Raw genomic sequence first — 26,220 nt, 5'->3', positions numbered from 1 at the left:
CACAGACTTAGTACTTGTGCTTCAAACGCTTATTTTCTCCATATCAGGTTAACAGAAAGGTTGGAGATCTGTTGAAGAGCATTCAGTATATTTAACTTGTAACAATTCACACAAGATAGAAAACCCCACTATTCCTGTAAGATGTAATAAATACAAAAATGTAATAGAATAAAGAAAGTAAGAATGTTATTCTCATGATTTGCAGAAGTCCTATGAGAGGGAAACTGCCTGAAAATAAGGACCTTAGTTCCTTTGAAGAAAATCTTATTTCAGCTCTCAAAATGGAGAAAAAGACTCATGATTTAAAACCATGGAAATGCAGTCCATGTGGAAAAACCTTCATGAGTGTTTCATCCCTTACTAGACATATGAAGTGTCATGTTGAAGACAAACCAAGAGAGCATCAAGGGTACCCTGAGAAGTTATATAAGTGTAAAGAATGTGGGAAGGCATTCGTTTCTCCCAGTGCTCTCAGAACACATGAAAGTAGTCACACTGGAAAGAAACCCTATGAATGTTTACAATGTGGAAAAGTTTTTCCATATCAAAAATCTTTCCTACTGCACAAAAGAACTCACACGGGGGAAAAACCCTATGAATGTAGAGAATGTGGGAAAGCCTTCATGTGGAACATAAGTTTTCTAAAACACATGGTAACACACACTGGAGATCTACCTTATAAATGTGAGAAATGTGAGAAAGCATTCATTTTTTTCAGTCATTATCAATATCATTTAAGGAGTCACAATGGAGAGAATCCCTATCAGTGTAAACAATGTGGAAAAACCTTGGAAGCTCCTCGAAGTATAAAAATACATGAAAGAATTCACAGGAGAGAAAAATCCTATGACTGTAACCAATGTGGTAAAACCTTCAATTATTTGTATTCCTTAAAGGCACACAAAACACTTCACACAGAAGAGATGCCATGTATATCTAAAACATATTCTAAAGCATTGACTTTTGCCAGCTCTCTTCAAAAGCATAAGACGATCCACACGCGAGAAAAACCCTATGAGTGTAAGGAGTGTGGGAAAGCCTACAGATTAAATGAAAGGCTCCAAAAACACCTGATAATACACGCTGGAGATGGCCCTTATAAATGTAAGAAATGTGAAAGAGCATTCAATAATTCCAGTTCTCTTGAAATACATGAAAAGAGTCACAGTAGAGAGAAACCCTATGAATGTTTACAATGTGGAAAATGTTTTCCATCTGGAAAATGTTGGCAGCAACACAGAAGAACTCACACTGGGGAGAAACCTTATGAATGTAAAGAATGTGGGAAAGCCTTCTTATGGAAAAGAACTTTTCAAAGACACATGGTAATACACACTGGAGATTCACCTTTTAAATGTCAGAAATGTGAGAAAGGATTCATTACTTTCAGTGATCTTCGAAAGCATGAAAGGCGTCACACTAGAGAGAAACCTTATCTATGTAAACAATGTGGAAGAGAGTTTAAAAGTCCTAAAAGTATTCAAGTTCATGAAAGAATTCACAGAGGAGTGAAACTCTATGAGTGTAACCAATGTGATAAAGCCTACAGTTATTTAAGTTCCTTAACGGAACACAAAAGACAGCACGCAAAAGAGATGCCATATGTATGTAAAACATGTTCTAAAGTATTGATTTCTGCAACTTCTCTTCAAAAGCATGAAAGAATCCACACTGGAGAAAAACCCTATGAGTGTAAGGAATGTGGAAAATCCTACATATTTAACTATTACTTCGAGAAACACATAATAACACATACTGGAGATGGTCATTATAAATGTAAAGAATGTGAGAAAGTATTCATTAATGCCAGTTCTCTTAAAATACATCAGAGAAGTCACATTGGAGAGAAACCATATCAATGTCATCAATGTGGTAAAGGTTATAGATATAAATCACATATAAATAAACATTTAAGAACCCACACTTTACAGACATCCAGTGATTGAAAAATTCAGGAAAACCTTCACTTTCTCTCATGTGCAAGTGTATTAAAATTTCACACTGGACAGAAATCCTGTCAAATGTGAACACTGTGGGAAAGGCATTTTGTTTCCATGTAAGAATAAGCACCTTCTGTCGGGAAGCCTTTGGGTATTTTTTGTTACTCAAATATTTTTTGTGAAACAGTTTTTGTAGTTGTTTCAAATATTTTACTGACTCTTTTGGAAGTGTTTGTTAGCTAAGGAACTTTTTCATTTCCTGAAAGAATTTATTTATGAGTATTCCTTAAAACCTTGCAGTTTTTTTCAGTTAATCATTACACAGTATCCGTTAGTTTTATCCTGTGCATAGCTACTTCATTCTCAGGCCATTTTCTTAGATTTAGTTAGTTTTGAATCAAAAATAATTTCTAATTTTTAACTGTAAAAATTAAATTATGGGACATTTCAGTAACTTTCTGCCAGGGACCCTTAAGGTCACAACTCTCCTGTAGTCAAATATTGTGATGAAATAAATTTTATTAAGAGTGAATACAGATAAACAAGATCCTAATGTATAGCACAGAAAACTGTAGTCAACATCCTGAAATAAAGTGGGCATAGTGGGGCCACCCAAGATGGACAGGTCATGGTGGAGAGGTTGTGGTCCACTGGAGAAGGGAATGGCAAACCACTTCAGTATTCTTGCCGTGAGAACCCCGTGAACAGTATGAAATGGCAAAAAGATAGGATACTGAAAGATTAACTGTCCAGATCAGTAGGTGCCCAATATGCTACTGGAGATCACTGGAGAAATAACTCCAGAAAGAATGATGGGATGGAGCCAAAGAAAAACAACACCCAGTTGTGGATGTGACTGGTAATAGAAGCAAGGTCCATTGCTGTAAAGAGCAATATTGCATAGGAACCTGGACTGTTAGGTCCATGAATCAAGGCAAATTGGAAGTGATCAAACAGGAGATGGCAAGAGTGAACATCGACATTCTAGGAATCAGCAAACTAAGATGGACTGGAATGGGTGAATTTAACTCAAATGACCATTATATCTACTACTGTGGGCAGGAATCTCAGAAGAAATGGAGTAGCCCTCATAGTCAACAGAAGAGTCTGAAATGCAGTACTTGGATGCAGTCTCAAAAACGACAGAATGATCTCTGTTCATTTCCAAGGCAAACCATTCAATATCATGGTAATCCAAGTCTATGCCCTGACCAGTAATGCTGAAGAAGCTGAAGTTGAACAGGTCTATGAAGACCTACAAGACCTTCTAGAACTAACACCCAAAAAAGATGTCCTTTTCATTATAGGGGACAGGAATGCAAAAGTAGGAAGTCAAGAAACACCTGGAGTAACAGGCAAATTTGGCCTTAGAGTACAGAATGAAGCAGGGCAAAGGCTAATAGAGTTCTGCCAAGAGAATACACTGGTCATAGCAAACACCCTCTTCAACAACGCAAGAGAAGACTCTACACATGGACATCACCAGATGGTCGACACTGAAATCAGATTGATTATATTCTTTTCAGCCAAAGATGGAGAAGCTCTATACAGGCAACAAAAACAAGACTGGGAGCTGACTGCGGCTCAGATCATGAACTCCTTATTGCCAAATTCAGACTTATGTGAAGAAAGTGGGGAAAACCACTAGACCATTCAGGTATGACCTAAATCAAATCCCTTATGACTATACAGTGGAAGTGAAAATAGATTTAAGGGACTAGATCTGATAGAGTGCCTGATGAACTATGAACGGAGGTTTGTGACACTGTACAGGAAACAGAAATCAAGACCATCCCCAAAAAAAAGAAATGCAAAAAAGCAAAATGGCTGTCTGGGGAGGCCTTACAAATAGCCGGGAAAAGAAGAGAAGCAAAAAGCAAAGGATAAAAGCAAAGATATACCCATTTGAACGCAGAGTTTCAAAGAATAGCAAGGAGAAATGAGAAAGCCTTCCTCAGTGATCAGTGCAAAGAAATAGAGGGAAACAACAGACTGGGAAAGACTAGAGGTCTCTTCAAGAAAATTAGAGATACCAAGGGAACATTTCATGCAACGATGGGCTTAATGAAGGACAGAAATTGTATGGACCTAAGAGAAGCAGAAGATATTAAGCAGAGGTGGCAAGAATACACAGAACTGTACAAAAAAAATCTTCACGATCCAGATAATCACGATGGTGTGATCACTCACTCACCTAGAGTGAGACATCCTGGAATGTGAAGTCAAGTGAGCCTTAGGAAGCATCACTACGAATAAAGCTAGTGGAGGTGATGGAATTCCAGGTGAGCTATTTCAAATCCCAAAAGATGATCCTGTGAAAGTGCTGCAGTCAATGTCAGCAAATTTGGAAAACTCAGCAGTGGCCACAGGACTGGGAAAGGTCAGTTTTCATTCCAGTCCCAAAGAAAGGCAATGCCAAAGAATGCTCAAACTACCACACGATTGCACTCATCTCACATGCTAGTAAAGTAATGCTCAAAATTCTCCAAGCCAGGCTTCAGCAGTATGTGAACTGTGAAATTCCTGATGTTCAAGCTGGTTTTAGAAAAGGCAGAGGTACCAGAGATCAAATCCACTGGATAACATCCACTGGATCATCGAAAAAGCAAGAGAGTTTCAGAAAAACACCTATTTCTGCTTTATTGACTATGCCAAAGCCTTTGTGTGGATCACAATAAACTGTGGAAAATTCTGAAAGAGATGGGAATACCAGACCACCTGATCTGCCTCTTGAGAAATTTGTGTGCAGGTCAGGAAGCAACAGTTAGGACTGGACATGGAACAACAGACTGGTTCCAAATAGGGAAGGGATTATCACCCTGCTTATTTAATTTATATGCAGAGTACATCATGAGAAACACTGGGCTGGAGGAAGCACAAGCTGAAATCAAGATTGCTGGGAAAATTATCAATGACCTCAGATGTGCAGGTGACACCACCCTTATGGCAGAAAATGAAGAAGAACTAAAAAGCCTCTTGATAAAGGTGAAAGAGGAGAGTGAAAAAATTGGCTTAAAGCTCAACATTCAGAAAATTAAGATCATAGCATCCAGTCCCATCACTTCATGGCAAATAGATGTGGAAACAGTGGCTGACTTTCTTTTTCTGGGCTCCAAAATCACTGCAGATGGCAATTGCAGCATGAAACTAAAAGATTTAATTTCCTTACTCCTTTGAAGGAAAGTTATGACTAACCTAGACAGCATATTAAAAAGCAGAGACATTACTTTGTCAACAAAGGTCTGTCTAGTCAAGGCTATGGTTTTTCCAGTGGTCATGTATGGATGTGAGAGTTGGACTATAAAGAAAGCTGAGTGCCAAAGAACTGATGTCTTTGAACTGTGGTGTTGGAGAAGACTCTTGAGAGTCTCTTGGACTGCAAGGAGATCCAACCAGTCCATCCTAAAGGAGATCAGTCCTGGGTGTTCATTGGAATGACTGATGCTGAAGCTGAAACTGCAGATCTTTGGCCACCTGATGCAAAGAGAGGACTTATTTGAAAAGACCCTGATGCTGGGAAAGATTGAGGGCAAGAGGAGAAGGGGACGACAGAGGATGAGATGGTTGGATGGCATCACTGACTCAATGGACTTGGGTTTGGGTGGACTCCAGGAGTTGGTGATGGACAGGGAGGCCTGGTGTGTTTTGGTTCATGGGGTCACAAAAAGTCGGACACGACTGAACGACTGAACTGAACTGAAAGAACATATATAATGGGATCACTTTGCCTTGCAGCAGAAATTACCCTAATATTGCTAATCAGCTATACTTCAATAAAAATTAAGAAAAGAATGTTACAAACCCTATAAGACTGTGGTATGTTACAGTAAGAGGTCACAAAAAGGCCTTCTATGAGTCACACTTGTGTTAGAGGAGTTGATTGCTATGCAAGGTAGCAAGGTGTTTTTCTTTAGTGAATGATTTCAAATGTTTATTTTGTCATTGATGATTGGAATCATTTTTATCAGAACAAAAATTTTCTCATATAGTTGAAGTTCAATAGTAAGAAGCTTCATTCAATCATATTAGTAAGGAGAGGGAACTATTAGTCAATTTTATGATTTCACATTTTATTTTTTTTTATCAGTGAGACAGTGTTATAAAATACATAAATTCAGTTCTTCCACATGCTAGGTAATATTTTTTAATCTCCTTTATGACATAATTAAGGCCTATAAATTTATGTAAATTGTTTTGCTGAAAGTTTTCACTTTCATCTCAGGTTCAAAGGATTTGTTACCAAAATAAGCCATTCGTTATATACAATAAATAATACAAATATTTATTAGAGAATTGTCTAGCTTACTTTCAATATGCTGACATTAAAAGAAAAGAGAAATTGAAAGAGTATAGAATACCTCACCAAATTGAGGTTTTGATCAACATCCAGACTCAGACAGCATTGGAAAGACCTATGTCACAGCACATCTAGAGTCCCAGATCATCCCTTATGATTATACAGTGGGAGTGACAAATAGATTCAAGGGATTAGATCAAGAGGATTAAAGATGCATAAAAGTAGAAGAGCTGTTAAGGTACTTAGAAGAAAAGCTAGACAGGAGAATTAGGACCAGACATTGGTCCATTATGTTAGTGTTTCTATAGGTATGAGAAAATTCAAGAATTTGGGCTCATAACAAAAAGAAAAAAAAAAAAAACATTACTGAAACATCTGACTATCTGAAGGCCTGTTTTGTTTTGTCCATTTTTTTCCAGAGCACAGATTGAGTGCCTAATTTCTGATATCCACCTTGAATTCCTTTCAGGGGTTATTGAAGTTCAACAACAGTAGTGGCCATGATTTAATCTTTGCAGAGGCAGTCTGCAAGTGCCAGTTTCCAGTCAGCAGGGCCCCTTCATAGCCACAGATTTGACCATGCTTTGAGGGCATTTCATGGCCATTGTGTCCCGTGGTGCTAGAAAGGCTCATTTCCAGGTCTAGCAAAGACTCCATTGACAAGCCACTCAGTGCCTCTTCCCATATCTAGAGTTACATTATTACAATCATTGATCTCATATGGAACTATATATATATATATATATATATATATATATATTTTTTTTTTTTTTTTTTTTTTTTACCAGTGGCTCAGTCACTTACTTGGTAATGTGATGGTGGTGGTGGTTTGGTCTCTAAGTCGTGTTCGACTCTTGTGACCCCATAGACTGTAGCCTGCAAGGCTCCTCTGTCCCTGGGATTCTTCAGGCAAGAATACTGGAGTGGGTTGCCATTTCCTTCTCCAAGGTATCTTCCCAACCCAGGAATCAAGGGTCTCCTGCCTTGTAGGCAGATTCTTTACCAACTGAGCTACAAGGGAAGCCCACTTGGTAATGTAAGAGACAATAATTTTCTGAAACATGCAACATAGAAAATAATATAACTAGCAGTTATTAGTATGGTCACAAGCAAGAATTTAAGTCAAGAGCTTTCATTAGGTGTATCTCAATTTACCCCAGGTCATCTGACTTGGTTAAATGGTTATATTCAGGTGTTAATCTGGTTGTACATCATGGAGCATTTTATCTTTATCTAAAGATTGACTACTGATACAAATTTTAGAAACAAAATTAGAGTGTCCTTTTAACAACTTAATTAAATTTTAAGTAATATAACAAAACAGAACTATCTCAGAAGTGAGTAACAAAACTAGGGTTTAATGTTCAGTGAAACATATTTTTCATTGTGAGGGCATTAACCTTGCAGCCAGGAATGCTTTATCCCATCAAATAAAAATGAGGTTTGTCAGGGAGCTAGGAAAAACCAAGTGGCCATCTTGGATTTCCCATAGCCCTGACTGATTTACAGCTATTGCTTACCCATTTTAAATTCCCCAATTAGAAGTAGACTATTGCCATGTTTTAAGGACATCAGGATATCAGTAGTTTGACAGTGTGGGGTTAATTTTATAGAAGCAGAAGATGCTTTATCTACATGTACCACAATCTTCATAGATGACTATTAAATAATACTTATTTACTTTACCAAAGTAACAAGATTTTAAAAACAAATATGAATCATTTAAAGGCAAAGAAATTCATAATCTTTTATCAAAAGCTGCATTCTAAGAATTAATAGAGAAATTCAAATTCCAGTCTGGTACCAACAGACAAAATTTGTTTATCTGGTTAATCTTAGAAAAGTCTTTTCCATAAATTTTGAAGAAGTAGCAGTATTCTTCCAAAGGCATCAGAGTGAAACCATATAAGGCGTGTTTAAAATCTGATTGTATTACAATTGACAAAGCAACCTGGTCATTGCTATGACATGTAACACTTTAAAATAACTAGAATTATAATTGACAACATTTTATCAGGACATATCAGATCTTTATGAGTTCCACATAATTTTAGGATATCTATATTAGTAACATCAGCCATACAGTATAACCTGAGAAGATTTATCACCCCTTCAGTACTTTCCATATAATTTAACATGTCAAATGAACCCAGGTAAGTTTAATACCTCTCTTTGAGATGTCTCAGGGGCCCTCTGAAGCATCCCAAAGTCAGCTAGAAGTCAAAAGAACTTCATTAGAATTTAACTTTAGGAAATTTTGCCAAAAATATCAACAGATAGGATCATATAAGTCATTGTGAAACAACAGTTATTCACTTAGCCAAAGTTAACAAGATTTCAAGGCTAAACATGGAACAGATCATTTCAGAGGTAAAAAAAACTTAAAATCCATTGTCAAAAGCAGTTCAACATCTTAAGAAAACTTGTATTATATACAAAACTTTTTTGGGGGTCCACTTTCCATAAAACCTCTCTCTCTTTTAAAAATCACTTTATTTAGAAACAGCCACCTGTAAGTCAGATAAACTTTTTTTTTCGTTGCTGCTGCTAAGTCACTTCAGTAGTGTCCAACTCTGTGTGACCCCATAGACGGCAGCCCACCAGGCTCCCCCGTCCCTGCGATTCTTCCTTAATAAACTGCAATTTCATTTCTTATACCTTTTTCTTTTTTTTAACTAAAAACATACATCTTATTTTCCTTAAGCAACCATGAACTGTCCTTATATTAGCATTCTGTAGATTGGCGAACATAAATACCAGTTGTAATTTCTAAAAACATATGCTTTCTTATAGAGAACGTCTCAGGATGGTACCTATTTATTAATAGTCCAAAATCTCTTTAGTTTCTTTGTAAGAGGAAGTTCGTGTTCAGTGATGTTTATTTTATTTAATAAAATCTTATTTTATTTGGAAATGACCTAGCTATTCAATAAATATCCTTCACTTAGTTTACCACACTCTAGAAATTCAAGTTACCTCAAGAGACTATTTCAGACAGCCATTCCAAAAGTATAATTATTCTTAATAGAGTTTATCTAAAAGCTCTTGTCCCATTTATATTTTTCTTTTTTAAAAAATGGTTTCTTCATTCAAGTTACTTTCCTTGTTGACAAATTTAGCTTACATTAAACGTAGGCACAGTAGAAGTATTAAACAGTGTTGATGACTCAAGACATGTCTTAATAAAATAGGCAAACAAGCATTAATACTAGATATTTAATTTGAATATTTCCCAGTTCACGTGAACCTGAAGTTTCATTTAGGTTAATTTCTCCTGTAACTGATTTCTAAGTGCTTACTTTTCTTTAAGCCAATTTAATTAGAACTTATTTACAAATTAACCTCATATTATCCAAAAACAAAGACACAAACTGAGACACAGATAAATCCAGACAGACAGACAGAGATCTCATAGTTTTCCCACTTGAGATTTAAAATGTTCTCTTTGACAATTTTCTCGCTCGCTCGCTCTCTCCCCACCCCACCCCCACCCCTCCACCCCCACCCCCGGCTTGAAATTCTAATTTGCCCAAGGCTGAGGCAAATTGGGCTGTATATTTCAAGGACTTGGCAAATATTGCAAGCTGTGCTAAATCTCTTCAGTCCTCTCCTATTCTTTGTGACCACATGGACTGCAGCCCTTCAAGCTCCTCTGTCCATGGGATCCCCCAAGCAAGAACACTGCAGTGTGCTGCCATGCCCTCCTCCGGGGGATCCTCCCAACCCAGGGATTAAACCTGTGTCTCTTGCATCTCCTGCATTGGCAGACAGATTCTGCCCCACCAGGGCCATCTGGAAAGCCCAGGCAAAGGTTGACATCAAACTTTTTTCTAGGTAGGCCTTTGTAAAAAGCTAGCTGTTTTTAATTTTGTATACAAAAAGAACCAGTATTGAAGTTTCAAAGGAAAAATTTTTCTTCATTTTAACCAGTTTTCTTCAGTGTCTAAAGAATATCATGCCCAGCCTGTGTCAAAAGTCATCTTTCCTTTCTGTAGTTTTCATAGCTAAAATATAGAGCAAATAGTGCTCAAATTGATTCTGATACAGGGGAAGAAAAAAAAAAAAACTTGGTAGAGTGGGGGAAGGAGTTAGGGAAGCCGGGCTTCCCCTCTCCCCACTGAGAGTTAGGGAAAGTTAGAAGGGGATTAGCTGATGGAGAGGGAGACAGAGGCAGATTGAGGGGTGTGATAAGGCAGCAACAGGACAAAGAAAAGAGAAAGAGAGGAGTGGGGGACACTGCTGGAGCTGTGGGCCAACTCTAAGGAGAGCCGACTTAAAAAGCAAAGATTTGATCAACTAATATAATTTTGGCATTGTAACTTCGACAGTCATCCTCACAAATCACATAATTCTTTTTCCAGTTGTAACTTCTCTTTAGACAATTTTTTTTTTTTTCTTCTTCCAATTTTATTTTATTTTTAAACTTTACATAATTGTATTAGTTTTGCCAAATATCAAAATGAATCCTCCACAGGTATACATGTGCTCCCCATCCCGAACCCTCCTCCCTCCTCCCTCCCCATACCATCCCTCTGGGCCGTCCCAGTGCACCAGCCCCAAGCATCCAGCATCATGCATCGAACCTGGACTGGCAACTCGTTTCCTACATGATATTTTATATGTTTCATTGCCATTCTCCCAAATCTTCCCACCCTCTCCCTCTCCCACAGAGTCCATAAGACTGTTCTATACATCAGTGTCTCTTTAGCTGTCTCGTACACCAGGTTATTGTTACCATTCTTTAGACAATTTTAACTTAAATTCATGTACCTTACGGTAGGGAGAGAGGAGGTTCCAGCCTCTCAGCTAGCACGGCACATTCTTCAGTTCAGTTCAGTTGCTCAGTCATGTCTGACTCTTTGAGACCCCGGGGACTGCAGCATGCCAGGCCCCCCTGTCCATCACCAACTGCTGGAGTCTACCCAAACCCATGTCCATTGAGTCGGTGATGCCATCCAACCATCTCATCCTCTGTTGTCCCCTTCTCCTGCCTTCAATCTTTCCCAGCATCAGGGTCTTTTCAAATGAGTCAGCCCTTCGCATCAGGTGGCCAAAGTATCATAGTTTCAGCTTCAGCATCAATCTTATTCAGGACTGATTTCCTTTAGGATGGACTGGTTGGATCTCCTTGGAGCCCAAGGGACTCTCAAGAGTCTTCTCCAACACCACAGTTCAAAAGCATCAATTCCGTGCTCAGCTTTCTTTATAGTCCAACTCTCACATCCATACATGACTACTGGAAAAACCATGGCTTTGACTAGACGAACCTTTGTTGGTAAAGTAATGTCTCTGCTTTTTAAAATGCTGTCTAGGTTGGTCATAACTTTTCTTCCAAGGAGCAAGCAAACCTTTCTCGATTAACACATTCTTAACATTTCTCAACCAGGGCAAGCTGAAAACATTTAATAACTTTTAAAATTTTGGCTAACTTTAAGATTCCATTTCTCACATAATTCAGTGAATATGTCTCATTCATTAGCTAACAAGCAATAAGGTGAATCTTCCCATCCGGGAATAAAATCTCCATCAAATTTAAATCTCTTTTTTTCTTAAAGAGTGGCATTTTGTCTCACAAATCCTGCTCACAGCACTAATTAATGTTTTGCTGAAAGTTTTCACTTTTCATCTCAGGTTCAAAGGATTTGTAAACAAAATAAGCCACTTGTTATATACAAATAAATAATACAGATATTTATTAAAGAAGTATCTAGCTTACTTTCAACATACTAAATTTAAAGGAAAGAGAAATAGAAACAGCAGTGTATAGCGTATACATCACCAAATTGGGTTTTGACCAACATCCAGACTTAAACAGCAATGGGAAGTCCCATGTCACAGCAATTGTGAGACAATAAAAGATGGCTAGAGAGAAAGGACAACAATGCCAGTGAAGCTGTTTTAAAAGAATCTGCTCTTTTTAAAAATTTAATTTTATTGCAGTATGGTTGATTTTACCATGTTGTATTAACTTCTGTGTACAACAAAGTGATTCCATTATATATGACATTGTTTTTTATATTTTACTTTATTACAGTTTATCAGAAGATATTGAATGCAGAACCCTACACTATATTGTAGGACCTTGATGTTGAGCTGTTCAATGTATAATAGTTTGCATAGGCCAGTTCGAAACTCCCATTTCATCACTCCTCCATCATCTCCTCCCCTTGGCAACCAAAAGTCTACTCTTGATGTCTGTGAGTCTATTTCTGATTTTAGTCAAGTTCATTTGTGACACATTTTAGATTCTACATACAACTGATGCCAGCTATATTTCTTTCTAACTTACTTCACTCACCATGGTAATCTCTAGATTCATTCATATTAGGCAAATGGCATTTCATTCTTTTTTGTGGTTGAGTAAGTCCATCCTTACTCATGGACATGGAACAAAAGACTGATTCCAAATAGGAAAACGAGTAGGTCAAGCCTGTATATTGTCACCCTGCTTATTTAACTTATATGCAGAGTACATCATGAGAAACGCTGGGCTGGAAGAAGCACAAGCTGGAATCAAGATTGCCGGGAGAAATATCAATAACCTCAGATATGCAGATGACACCACCCTTATGGCAGAAAGTGAAGAGGAACTCAAAAGCCTCTTGATGAAAGTGAAAGTGGAGAGTGAAAAACTTGGCTTAAAGCTCAACATTCAGAAAACGAAGATCATGGCATCCGGTCCCATCACTTCATGGGAAATAGATGGGGAAACAGTGGAAACAGTGTCAGACTTTATTTTTCTGGGCTCCAAAATCACTACACATGGTGACTGCAGCCATGAAATTAAAAGACGCTTCCTCTTTGGAAGGAAAGTTATGACCAACCTAGATAGCATATTCAAAAGCAGAGACATTACTTTGCCAACAAAGGTCCATCTAGTCAAGGCTATGGTTTTTCCTGTGGTCATGTATGGATGTGAGAGTTGGACTGTGAAGAAGGCTGAGCACCGAAGAATTGATGCTTTTGAACTGTGGTGTTGGAGAAGACTCTTGAGAGGCCCTTGGACTGCAAGGAGATCCAACCAGTCCATTCTGAAGGAGATCAGCCCTGGGATTTCTTTGGAAAGAATGATGCTAAAGCTGAAACTCCAGTACTTTGGCCACCTCATGCGAAGAGTTGACTCATTGGAAAAGAGTCTGATGGTGGGAGGGATTGGGGGCAGGAGGAGAAGGGGACGACAGAGGATGAGATGGCTGGATGGCATCACTGACTCGATGGACGTGAGTCTGAGTGAACTCCGGGAGTTGGTGATGGACAGGGAGGCCTGGCGTGCTGTGATTCAGGGGTCACAAAGAGTCGGGCACGACTGAGCGGCTGAACTGAAATGAACTGAACTGAATACACTGTGACATCCTTGCCAAAGGTAAAATATATCCCAAGTATTTATAGAATGGAAAATGAGAAAAGGCTCCCATACTTATCACAACCAAAGGCTACTAGGAAAATTCCATTAAATACCAAACTGCCCGAACTTCCAGGTGGTCCAGTGGCTAAGACTCAGGGTTCCCAGTGCAGAGGGCTCCTGTTCCATCCTTGGCCAGGGAACTAGAAAATATTAAACTGTAATGTTTTCAATGGCCCATTAACTGAGAATGAATAGAACATTATAAAGATTTCATTTCACTCTAATTTCACTTAACCCCACCCCTGGATCCAACAGGCTTCAAACAGCAAGAGAAAAAACTCATCTGATTAAAGAAAAGAATAACTACCTTTAAATCTTAAGCTTAACGCCTCCTAGTGTTGAAGACCTCCAGGTGGCATTGTTAAAGGATCTGCCTGCCAATGCAGGAGATGCAGGTGACACGGATTCCCTGGCTGGGGAAGATTCTCCGATGTAAGAAATGGCAACCCTCTCCAGTATTTTACCTGGAAAACCCCATGGACAGAGGGGCCTGGCGGGCTACAGTCCATGGGGTCACAAAGACTCAGATAAAAGGGAGCCACTGAACACACGTGTGCAAGTGCCTGCACGCATGCAGGCACACGCGTGCGCACGCACACACACACACACACACACTAGTGTTGAAAGACAGCTTATAGAATTTACTCATTTTAGTATTCATTTCTAAAATTTCTAAAACTAGTAGAATTCCAGCTTTCAAGGATACACTTGAAGAAAGATCCTTAGTAAACACAACATAATTATAAACTTTAAAAACAACTCTTTCATATTGAAGGTTTCCTGGAACATGAGGCTTGATTACTTTCCACCAAATTATCTCATGTTGGGAATTCCCTGTGGGCCAGGGGCTAAGACACTGAGCTCCCAATGCAGAGGACCAATTCCTGTTCAGGGAACTTTATCCCACATTGTGCAACTAAGTGTTCCCATCGGCAACTAAAACACCCCAAATGGGGGAAGGAAGATGCCCTGTGCCACAAGTAAGACCTGACTCAGCCAAATAAATATTTTTTAAACAATTATTTTTGGACATATTTATTTTATTTGGCTATATCTGGTAGTGGTCGTGGCACACTCTCTTGCAGCATAGTAGGATTTGCACCCCATAGGCTTCTCGCTAGTTGTGGGGGGGCTTAGTTCCCCTGGGAGTAGGTGGCATCTTAGTTTGCAGACCAGGAACTGAACCCTAGTCACCTGCTTTGGAGTTATAATGTTCAGTCGCTAAGTCACGCTGGACTCTTTGTGACCCTGTGAACTGCACCACACCAGGCTTCCCTGTCCTGCACTATCTCCCATACTTTGGTCAAAGTCATGTCCATTGAGTCAGTGATGCCATCCCAACTATCTCCTCTTCTGTTGCTACCTTCTCCTGCCCTCAAGCTTCTGCATTGGAACTGGATTCTTAACCTGTGGACCACGAGAGAAGTCCCTAAGTAAATATTTTTGAAAAATTGACTGTGATGATGATTGCATGTACCTACAAATATCCTTAAATTTATAAAAGGTACTCTTCGTGAGAGCCTTCCACATTATGTGTGATACATGTCAATGAAGCTGTTCAAATAAACTAATGTGTTTTTTACAATGGAAAGTGTTTTTTACAATGGAAAAGAGTTTTTCAATGCAGTCTTTGGGGCACTTAAGAGTTTCCAGGTTACTTAATACTCTCTACTCTACTCTACTCTACTTAATACCTCTCTGCTTAAAAGTGAAGTGTTAGTCACTCAGTTGGGTGTCCTACTCTTTGCAACCCCAGGGACTGTAGCTCATCTGGCTCCTCTGTCCATGGAATTTTCAAGGCAAGAATATGGAGTGGTGTGCCATTCCCTTCTCCAGGGGATCTTCCTGACCCAGGTTTCGAACATGGATCTCTTGCATTGCAGGCAGATACTTTACTGTCTGAACCACCAGGGAAGCCCAAAATGACACTGAGGTACCCACCTCACCATGGTCGGAATGGCCATTGTGAAAAGTCTGCAAATAACATACTGGGGAGGGTGTGGAAAAGGAGAACACTTTTACATTGTTAGTGGGCATGTAAATTGGTGTATCCACTTTGGAAAACAGTATGGAGGTTCCCCAACATCTAGAGTTGCCATACAATCCACCAGTCCCGCTCCTGATATATATACAGAAAAAAACTCAAATTCAAAATATTCTAGGCACCCCACTGTTCATAGCAGCACTATCAATACCACCAAGCCATGGAAACAAAAAATATGTTAACTGACAGATAAAGGGATAAAGAAAATGCGGCACTTATATACATTGGAATGTTACTGAGACATAAAACATGAAATAATGCTTTTTGCAACAACAAAGATTTGCCTTCAGATTACCGTATGATATCACTTATATGTGGTATCTAAAATATGACAGGAAACGAGCTGTGGGAGGGGTCAATTGGAAGTTGTACATTAGCAGATACAAACTACTATACATAAAATAAACGACACAGTCCTAGTGTATACCACAGGATAATGTAATCAACATCTTGTAAAAAACCATACTGGAAAATAAAGTGAAAAAGGATATCAGATCAGATCAGTCGCTCAGTCGTGTCCGACTCTTTGCGACCCCATGAATCACAGCACGCCAGGCCTCCCTGTCCATCACCAACTCCCGGAGTTCACTCAGACTCACGTCCATCGAGTCAGTGATGCCATCCAGCCATCTCATCTTCTGTCATCCCTTTCTCCTCCTGCCCCCAATCCCTCCCAGCATCAGAGTCTTTTCCAATGAGTCAACTCTTCGCATGAGGTGGCCAAAGTACTGGAGTTTCAGCTTTAGCATCATTCCTTCCAAAGAAATCCCAGGGCTGATCTCCTTCAGAATGGACTGGTTGGATCTCCTTGTAGTCCAAGGGACTCTCAAGAGTCTTCTCCAACACCACAGTTCAAAAGCATCAATTCTTCGGTGCTCAGCCTTCTTCACAGTCCAAGTCTCACATCCATACATGACCACAGGAAAAACCATAGCCTTGACTAGACGAACCTTTGTTGGCAAAGTAATGTCTCTGCTTTTGAATATGCTATCTAGGTTGGTCATAACTTTCCTTCCAAAGAGGAAGCATCTTTTAATTTCATGGCTGCAGTCACCATCTGTAGTGATTTTGGAGCCCCCAAAAATAAAGTCTGACACTGTTTCCACTGTTTCCCCATCTATTTCCCATGCAGTGGTGGGACCGGATGCCATGATCTTCGTTTTCTGAATGTTGAGCTTTAAGCCAACTTTTTCACTCTCCACTTTCACTTTCATCAAGAGGCTTTCGAGTTCCTCTTCGTGTATTTATAAATACTTATGGGCTTCCCTGGTGGTTCAGATGGTAAAGAATCCGCCAGCAAAGTGGGAGACCTGGGTTCAATCCCTGGGTTGGGAAGACCCCGTGGAGGAGGTCATGGCAACCCATTCCAGTATTCTTCCCTGGTAAATCCCATAGACAGAGGAGCCTGGAGAGCTACAGTCCATAGGGTCACAAAGAGTTGGACACGACTAAGCGATACTTACAGGACTTCCCTGGTGGCTCAGATGGTAAAGCGTCTGTCTACAATCCGGGAGACCTGGGTTCAGTCCCTGGGTTGGGAAGATCCCCTGGAGAAGGAAAAGGCAACTCACTCCGGTACCCTTGCCTGGAAAATCCCATGGATGGAGAAGCTTGGTAGGCTACAGTCCACAGGGTCACAAAGAGTCAGACAGGACTGAGCGACTTCACTTTCACTTTCGATGATAGCTTACGGTGAACGATGTTGGATTCGTAATCCTTGAGGAAGATTTAGCTTCAGGACCAGGGGCCGGGCTTGATCACCAAGAGCTTTTGTGTACCAGTTTTATTAAGTAAGAAAAGGGACAAAGCTTCTGACATAGACATCAGAAGAGAAAGCTTCTGACATAGACATCAGAAGGGGGACAGAGAGTGCCCCCCTTGTTAGTGTTAGCAAGGGAGTTAAACACTTTTTTAGTTACTACAATAAATTAAAAGAATGTCTGAAGTTTTGTGAAAAGTTTACCACACCCACTCCTACAATTTACATTTTAGGATAACAGGATTAGAATTTAACAATAGAAAGATCCTACCAGACCCATTCCCATAATATGCATTCTAAGATATCAGGATTAGTCAGAGGTTTTCAGGAAGAAGAAACTGTCCTCAAGCAGGATACATTGTTGTTATATAACTCCTAGTACAGAGTTTAAACTGAGTTGTGTAATCATCAGTTCCAGGCTTAAAGAAAAAGAAAAAAAGTTTTATGTGACTAAGACTAAGGAATGTAGAGAAAAAAAAGTTTGTCCTTTTCTCCTCCTTGAGAACCCCAGATCCCTCTCCTTTTCAGGGACCCCGGACTTCTTATCAATCTGCCTAGGAATTAACTCTCTCTCTAACACAACATTGTAAAGTAGCTCTCCTTTAATAAAAATAAACAAATAATCCGATTTTACTGTAAAAATTTCTTTCATATATATTGAGACCATCGATGGTTGAGATGGTGATTAATACAGTTGGATTAATAACTACCACAGTTTTACAGTTTCTTTTTGTTACTCTTATTCTTTCATTTGTTTTTTCTCTTTTTTCTTACTTTCTCTGGATTTAAATGAGCATTTTACCTTGTGCATCCTTTTTTCTTTTTTTTTTTTTTGCATCCTTTTTTCTTTTCTTAGCCTATCCATTTTTTGAAAAGTTTTCAAGTGGTTATCCTTGAGAGTTTAGTATACATTTAGAATTAACATTCATCCTCTGCAACGTAACAGAGTACCTCTCCAGCGGTTGGGCACGTACCTCACACCGCACTATTCTCAATTCCCCTCCTCTGTCCCTTTCCAAATGCTGCGCTTAGTTGCTCGTTGTCTCAGACTCTTTGCGACCCCATGGACTATAGCCCCCAGACCCCTCTGTCCTTGGGGATTCTCCAAGCAAGAATACTGAAGTGGGTTGCCATGCCCGCCTCCAGGGGATCTTCCCAACCCAGGGATCGAACCCAGGTCTCCTGCATTGCAGGTGGATTCTCTACCATCTTAGCCACCACATGGCTGTCATTTATTTCACTGAATCACAAAGTTATTATTCCCAACATCGTTGTTGCTAAATTATTATAGACATGTCATCTGTTATAGAAGAAATATAAAAGGTGTTTAGCATTATTCTTCTTTTAATCCTCATCCATAATTTATATTCTTTCTGATGAATCTTAAAGCTTGTCTTTCAAAGTTGGTGTACTAGTGACAAATTCCCTGAAGTTTTGTCTTAAAGTGGCTTTATCTTTCTTAACTTTTAAGAATAATTCTGCTTCCTAACAAAAATCTAGAAAAGTTTTTGTTTTTTTTTTTTAATTTCAGAACTTTAAATATTTCATTCCACTTGGTTCTGGCTCATATATTTATGTATTTATTTTCGTATTCACTGGATCTTTGTTTTACTACAGGGGCTCCCTGTTTCAGGGCACAGCCTCTTATGTCTTCTCTTGTTGCAAAGCACCAGCCCTAGGGAGCTCGAGCTTCTCCAGTTTGACTCATAGGATCTAGAGCACTGGCTCAGCAGTTGTGGCGCACGTGGGCTTAGTTGTCCTGCAGCATGTGACATCTTAGTCCCCAAAGCAGGGATCAAACCCGTGTCTCCTGCATTGCAAGGCAGATTCTTAATCAGTGGACCACCAGGGCAGTCTCAGTTCTTGCTTATTTTTGTTTTCGTTTTTCTTTTTTTTTTTTTTTATGAAAAGAACTCCAATTTCATTCTAGTGTTTGTTTCTCCCTACCTAAACTATACCTCTGGCTTCTTACAATAAATGCTCTTTGCTTTGTTTTTTTTTTTTTCCCTATACTTTGCATATAATATATTTCGGTTTCCATTTTTAGATGTTTTCATTTTTACTCTTTAGGAAGTTTCCTGAATCTGTGAATGTTGTCGGTCAGTAATAATAGGAAAATCTCAGTGGTTGTTCCTTCTATCTGTCTTTTCTCAGTAATTTTCATTATATGTATCTGAAATTTTCTGTTAAAGAAGGTCATGCTATAAGATTTCGGTTGTGGTGTAGTGGTTAAGAATCTGCCTATCAAAGCAGGTGACTCGGGTTTGAACCTTGTCCAGGAAGATTCCACATGCCACGGGGCCACTCCCCCATGTACCACAACTACTAAAGCCCACACATTCTAGATTCAGTGTGCCCTAATTACTGAGCCCATTTGCAGGAAATACTGCAACTCTTGCACCCTAGAGCCTGTGCTCCACATCATGAGAAACCACCACAATCAGAATCCCATGCACTGCAACTAGAGTCACCCCTGCTCCTGCAACTAGAGAAAGCCAGCATGCAGTAACAAAGACACATGTGCTGTGTGCTTAGTCGCTCAGTCATGTCCAGCTCTTTTGGAGCCCGTGGACTGTAGCCTGCCAAGCTCCTCTATCCTTGGCATTCTCCAAGAAAGAATACAGGAGTGCATAGCCATTCTGTTCTCCAGGGGATCATCCCAACCCAGGGATTGAACCCAGGTCTCCTGCCTTAAAGGTAGATTCTTTACCATCTAAACCACCAGGGAAGCCCAACAAAGACTCAAGGCAGCCAAAAAATAAATTTTAAAATGAATAAATAAATAAATAAAGGTCATGCCAGGATTCCAGGACATTGTGTTATACCTCTAATGATGTTTTTTGTCTTTGTGTTAGGTTTAGGTGAAACAATTTCTTGAACACAAGCCTTAAGAACAGAATATTTGGACCATATTTAAGAAACTTCATTCTTTTCTCTTTCCCAGTTTTAGGACACCCAGTAGTTTGCCCTTTGCAGTCAGTGCTCTCATGGCTCTGGGAGGACTTGTTTATTTCAAAGTTTCTTATTCTCCTCTTGTGAAATGGAGAATCACAATGTTTAAATTCACCAAAGACTAGATTTTCACCTGTCAGTGGTTATAGTGCCTGCTTGGGAAACACTTGTTCCTGAAATTACAAGGAGACTTTATGTTCTTTTGAAGGAAGCCAATGATTTAACCCTTACATATTTTATAATCATGGGAAAATTCACCGTTAAACTATTGTGGATGTAGGAGAACTCCCTTGTACACTGTAGCTCTTAACTTTTTCCTTAGGGCAGTAAGGTCTACTGTATACTGTTAAGGTGTGACGAGAAGTTTTTCTGGCCTGTAATGGCACTGTGTTCTAAAATTTGGCGGGAAGCAGTCCTGAGGGAACTGATTACAAGGTGTTTTTGGTCTAAGATGGGTTCCCAGGTGGCGCTAGTGGTAAAGAACCTGCCTGCTAATGTAGGAGATATAAGAGACACAGGTTCGACTCCTGGGTCTGGAAGATCCCCTGGAGGAGGGCATGGCAACCCATTCCACTATTCCTGTCTGGAGCATCCCATGGACAGAGGAGCCTGGTGGGCTACAATCCATGGGGTCACAAAGAGTCGGACATGACTGAGGTGATTAGCACGCACTTTGTCTAGGATATTAAAGTTTTTTTTTCATCCAGGAATTTGACAGAAGTTGACAGAGTCCAAGCTATAGTTGATTGAAATCAGGAGGGTCAAATTTCCTAATTCCATCCTCCACGTGGGTAGAGGCCTTAGTTCCTACATAACTGAAAGATATATTGTTATGTATCTCCCTTAAGGAAGGACTACAACTGAAGCGACGCAGCAGCAGCAGCAGGACTCTACTGTATCATTGCACTAGGCAGTGTTTGACTGCCTTTTCTCTGTTCTTTCATTCCTTGTTCCTTTAAGATCATGGCTCAGACCTGTTCAAGGGCAAGCATCCAGGTCAGGCTTAGATCACAGAATATGTTAACCCAGAAACGTCTTCTTCTTGTCGTGAAAGCCATGTGTGTTTCTCTTTCTCCAGGGATCTCCTACTTTATTTTTATTTTATTTTTTTTAAGTTCTTCGGTCAGTTTAGTCGCTCAGTCGTGTTGGACTCTTTGCCACCCCATGGACTGCAGCACACCAGGCCTCCCTGTCCATCACCAACTCCCGTTGTTTACTCAAACTCACGTCCATTGAGTCGGTGATGCCATCCAACTGTCTCATCCTCTGTCGAACCCTTCTCCTGCTTTCAATCTTTCCCAGCATCAGGGTCTTTACAAATGAGTCAGTTCTTCGCATCAGGTGGCCAAAGTATTGGAGTTTCAGCTTCAGCATCAGTCCTTCCAATTAATATTCAGGACTGATTTCCTTTAGGATGGATGGTTGGATCTCCTTGCAGTCCAAGGGACTCTTAGGGTCTTCTCCAACACCACAGTTCAAAAGCATCAATTCTTCCATGCTCAACTTTCTTTATACTCCAAGTCTCACATCCATACATGACTACTGGAAAAACCATAGCTTTGACTTGACCTTTGTTAGCAAAGTAATGTCTCTGCTATTAGGGAGGGGAGGTGTTACTCTCTTCCGGTGAGGGGCAGGGTTCCCTGAGGCAGTTCTTCAGTAAGATTATAATAACAAAGGTGGCCAAGCGGTAAAGAATCTGCCTAACAATGCAGATGGCAGCCGGTGCCTCCCACCTCCGAGTCCCGGTGGGTCCGGCTGGGCCCGTCTCTTCCCCTGCAGGTTGAGGCCGCGCTTGCGTCACGTGCACGCGGACAGTCCCCGTGGTGAGCCCAGGAGGAGGGGGACTCTCGGTGCAGCGCCTCAGTCCAGCAGCCGTGAGGAGCCTGTCACGCCTGTCCTCCACCTGAGTCTCAACCGGTGTCGGTGTCGGTGTCGGTGTCGGGCACGGGCTGAGCCGTTTCGCTGGAAGTCTCCTCTCCAGGACTTGAGCCTCGGGGTCGGACTGGATGAAGACCGATCTGCTGAGGACAGACGGAGGAGATGGGTGGATGGGGCCCCTCCGCTGCACGCGGTGGGGCTGTGGCACGCCAGCCCGGGTGGTGGGGCCAGGTTGTGGGACGCTGCGGGGGTAGACGGGGCCGTCCGGCGTCTCAGGCGTCTCAGGACTGCCGTCCTGTGTGTGGCGGTGGGACCCCGCGCTTGTTTTCCTAGTGGCCCATCCGTGTCTCGGCCTTTCTGGTCCCTGGACAGTGCATGCGACCCTGTCCCGCGGCCCTCGCTGTGCGTGGTTGCAGCCCCTCCCCACCGCTGCTGGCCTCACCCCCGACCCCGCACCCCCAACCCGGTCCCGGACCGGTGACCGCCTGAGCCCGCTTCCCCTTTCTGGGACCGAACCTGTCTTGTCTCACGTGGGCGGTGTCCCCGGAGGAGTAGTGCGTGAGGGTGAAGGAGGAAACAGACAGAGCTGGACCCCATCTTAGGCCAGGCTACAAACATTAAGCTGCACGCACGGTCACCCTCCCAATGAACACTGAACTTCGTGCCGTGTCTATAGAAAGGGCATACCAATGGAAAACCAGACCCCCGGATAAAAGAGCTTCGGGACTTGGACTCTCCCTTGCCTGAAAGAACATGTTAATTATCTCTGTAACAGAACAAAGTGGTAAATTCCATTATGTTTACCAGGATATGACCACAGGCCTATTGATAAATATCCACTATTTATCCAGTTTTGTGACACATGAATCATGGGTTAACTTTGATTGTCTCTTTTACCTTGTTCAGACTAGTTTCAAGGAAAATTTGGGGAGGTGGGTTTGAGCAAGTACACTTAGGGTATACAAGGTTTTCACAAAAACTGGTCAGGGTCTTTGGCTAAGAGGAGACTCTGCCTTGGGCCCGGCGGGTGTAATAAACTGCACTCCACTATCTCCATTGTCCTTCTGAGTGAGTTTGTTTCCCAGAAGGCGTGGCTACAACAAGGGCCATGGGGCGCGTTACTCGGCGGGAGAACGTTCTCCCAGGCCGGCTGTGGCTTTGGGTGTCAGCGGTGGTGGGCGCGAGCCCAAGGAATGTGGCCTCGCGGGAGCCCGGGAGACCATTCGGCGTCCTGGGTGTCGCGGGACCGCGCCTGTGCTGGAGGTCTCTGGCCGTGAGACCCCGCGGCGTGCCCCAGCGGCCGACTCGCTTCCGGGTCTTTTTGAAAGGCCCTTGGGACCCTCGCAGTGGCGAGCGGCCACCCACCTCCACGGCCGGTTCTTTGCTGCCGCCGCGTCTTTGTGAAGTAGGCCTACGTGGCAGCACCCCGTCGGTGCCCATCTCCGGCCGTCAGTAAGCCTCGTCCGTCCTGTCTATTGATTCCCGGGGCCGCGCCCTGGTGTGTCTCGCTCCCCTGGCCCGCCGCGGTCCCGCTCCGTTGCCCGTCGCCCCCGTCTGTCCGCTGACGTCGTCGCGTGCTGAACCAGGGGCAGCGCTCGTGCCCCGCGCCGCCTTCAGCTTGGGTGTGCTCACCATTGCGCGGATCAGGTCCCCGGCTGGCCGCTGTGGACCCGCCGCGGTGCCCGCGCCTCCCGCCCCTTGGAGCGGAGGACCCGAGGGAGCTTCGGCCTTTCCGAAGCTCCGGGCCAGTGTCTCAGGCCCCGCTCCCGGCGCCGCCTGGAAGGCCGATCAGCCACGAGGCTCGCACCCTGGTTCCTCCACGCCGTCGCGGCGGCGGTCTGCGTCCCTTTTGGACCGAGTGTGGGAGGGAGACCGTCCTCGCCCTGGGCAGAACCGGTCGGCCGGGGTCCCCTGGTGATCACCTTCCCCCTTCCTCGCCTCGTTGGGTTCCACTGCCGCTCGTCGCCCCTGCGCCCCGCGCCCGGCTCCCTGTGCTCGCTTTCTGGGGCTTCCATGGTAGCTGGGGCTTCCCTCGTGGCTCAGCTGGTAAAGAATCCGCCTGCAATGCAGGAGACCCCGGTTCAATTCCTGGGTTGGGAAGATCCGCTGGAGAAGGGATAGGCTAAGCACTCCAGTATTCTAGCCTGGAGAATTCCATGGACTGTATAGTCCATGGGGTTGCAGATTCAGACATGACTGAGCGACTTTCACTTTCACATGTACCAATGCAGGAGAGGCAAGAGATGTAGGTGAGTTGGATCCCTGAGTCAGGAAGATCCCCTGGAGTAGAAAATGACAACCCACTTCGGTATTCTTGCCTAGAAAATTCCACAGACAGAGGTGCCTGGTTGGCTAAAGTCCACAGGGTCTCAAAGAGTTGGATATCACAGAGCCTCTGAGCAAAACTAATAACAAAAGCAATGAAAAAGAAAAGAAGCAGACCTAGCCTAGAGTCTGAATAGGCTCTTCCTTGAGACACGATGTCGCTTACAGGTGGTGCAGAGCCCTATACCAAGGTCACAGGGTAAAAATCTCTGGAACTGACCAGGCCCAATAGCAACTGTTGCCATAAGCCTCTGGATAGAAACTGGCCAGTTCCCTGATCCCATATAAAGTAAAATACTCATCCTACTATACACCCTATAGCATCCTAACCAATCACCTAATGCCACCATTCCAGTAGGAATTTTCTCTGTCTTGAGCCTATAAAAATTGGCCAAAAGCCTTCAATAGCTTTTGGTTACCCCTTGAGTCGAGTCGGCCCTCTGTTCTAATAGTGTCTCCCACTCTAAGAAACTTTATTCTTCTGTCGTTCTGCCTCATGTCTGGAAATTCTTTTCCAACCCATGCACGGACCAGGACACGTGGATCAACTTGTTTGCAGGACAGAGGTAGGGTAGGGGATGTGCAGAGCAAACTTGTAATTACCAAGGCATAAGGGAGGAGGGATAAATTGGGACACTGGGATGGAAGCGTACATGCTACTATCTATATGATGGGGTCCTGCTTTGTAGCCCAAGGAACTTTACTCTGTACTCTGTAATGGCCTATATGAGAGAAAAATCTAAGAAGAGCTGATCCACAATGCTATACTAGCTTCAGTTGTCCAGAATGACTGATTCACTATGCTGGACAACTGAAGCTAGCACAGCATTGTGGATCAGCTATATTCCAATAAAAATTATAACTTAACTAACTAATAAAATTTCTTCCAGTGTTAAATGTACACATAAACACTTAATGTACGTTCCTCACATCCTGTGGCTTGACTGAAACTTGTCCTCGCACGCCCTTAAGCTGACTTCCAGAGCCACTTCCTACCAGAGCCACGAGCTCTGGGATTCTTTAGCTTAAGTCTCCATTGAGTGGCAACAGGGGAGAGATGAGTGGAAGGCTAGCGCTATCGAAGACCAAAGATGAAAATGGAGCCAGTCCCTTTATTACGGATGGTGAGTTCACCATAAGTTCCGCGTTTCGTAACAAGCACAGTTTCATGCCTGGCCACACAGTTTGACACCAAGTCTTTGCCCCTAGAGGACCCAAGAGGCTCAAGTTCCAGGCAGGACTGGCCTGGATCATCCTCCTCTCTATACTTGCGCCATCTTGAAACAGAATTGAAGGAGTCCTCGGGCCTGGAAAAAGGAGATAACGATCTCAAAGGCCCGTGCTGGACCACCTGACTTCGGGGAAAACAAAACAACTTAAAAGTCCCACCCCGATACTCCGGGAGACTTTCAACCCCCTGTCCGGGACCCCGCTGTTGTTCAACCGCAAACTGCCCTCTCAGCTAAAGATTACCCAGAACGCCCCGCCTGACTAAATCTTCCTGTATTACTTCCACAAACCTCGCCTTAAATATGAAACCTCCCTGATCCCGCACGCGCTCAGCCTGGTCTCTAGACCGACAGTCGCCTCTCCTTGCCTGAATAAAGGTAACCTGTC

The 26,220-nt window shown here is 42.3% G+C and overlaps 1 protein-coding gene across 4 annotated transcripts in view; it reads left to right on the top strand.

Annotated features, from left to right (window-relative positions):
• The window catches only part of LOC109561554 (zinc finger protein 709-like), a 54,702-nt gene that overhangs the window by 8,245 nt on the left and 20,237 nt on the right, over positions 1-26,220 (top strand). The window contains exon 4 of one of the 4 annotated variants that reach the window (XM_019964090.2): positions 206-9,707. The exons of the other annotated variants lie outside the window; for them this stretch is intronic. Coding sequence (XP_019819649.2) covers positions 206-1,946 — 1,741 coding nt within the window. The 3' untranslated portion in view covers positions 1,947-9,707. Of the gene's footprint in view, positions 1-205; positions 9,708-26,220 lie in introns of those variants that run through there. 4 annotated transcript variants of the gene reach the window in all.

This window comes from Bos indicus, chromosome 7 (assembly GCF_029378745.1).
Source record: "Bos indicus isolate NIAB-ARS_2022 breed Sahiwal x Tharparkar chromosome 7, NIAB-ARS_B.indTharparkar_mat_pri_1.0, whole genome shotgun sequence".
NCBI lineage: Eukaryota > Metazoa > Chordata > Mammalia > Artiodactyla > Bovidae > Bos > Bos indicus.
The sequence above is the reverse complement of the archived record's forward strand: the minus strand, read 5'-3'. Positions and strand labels throughout refer to the sequence as shown.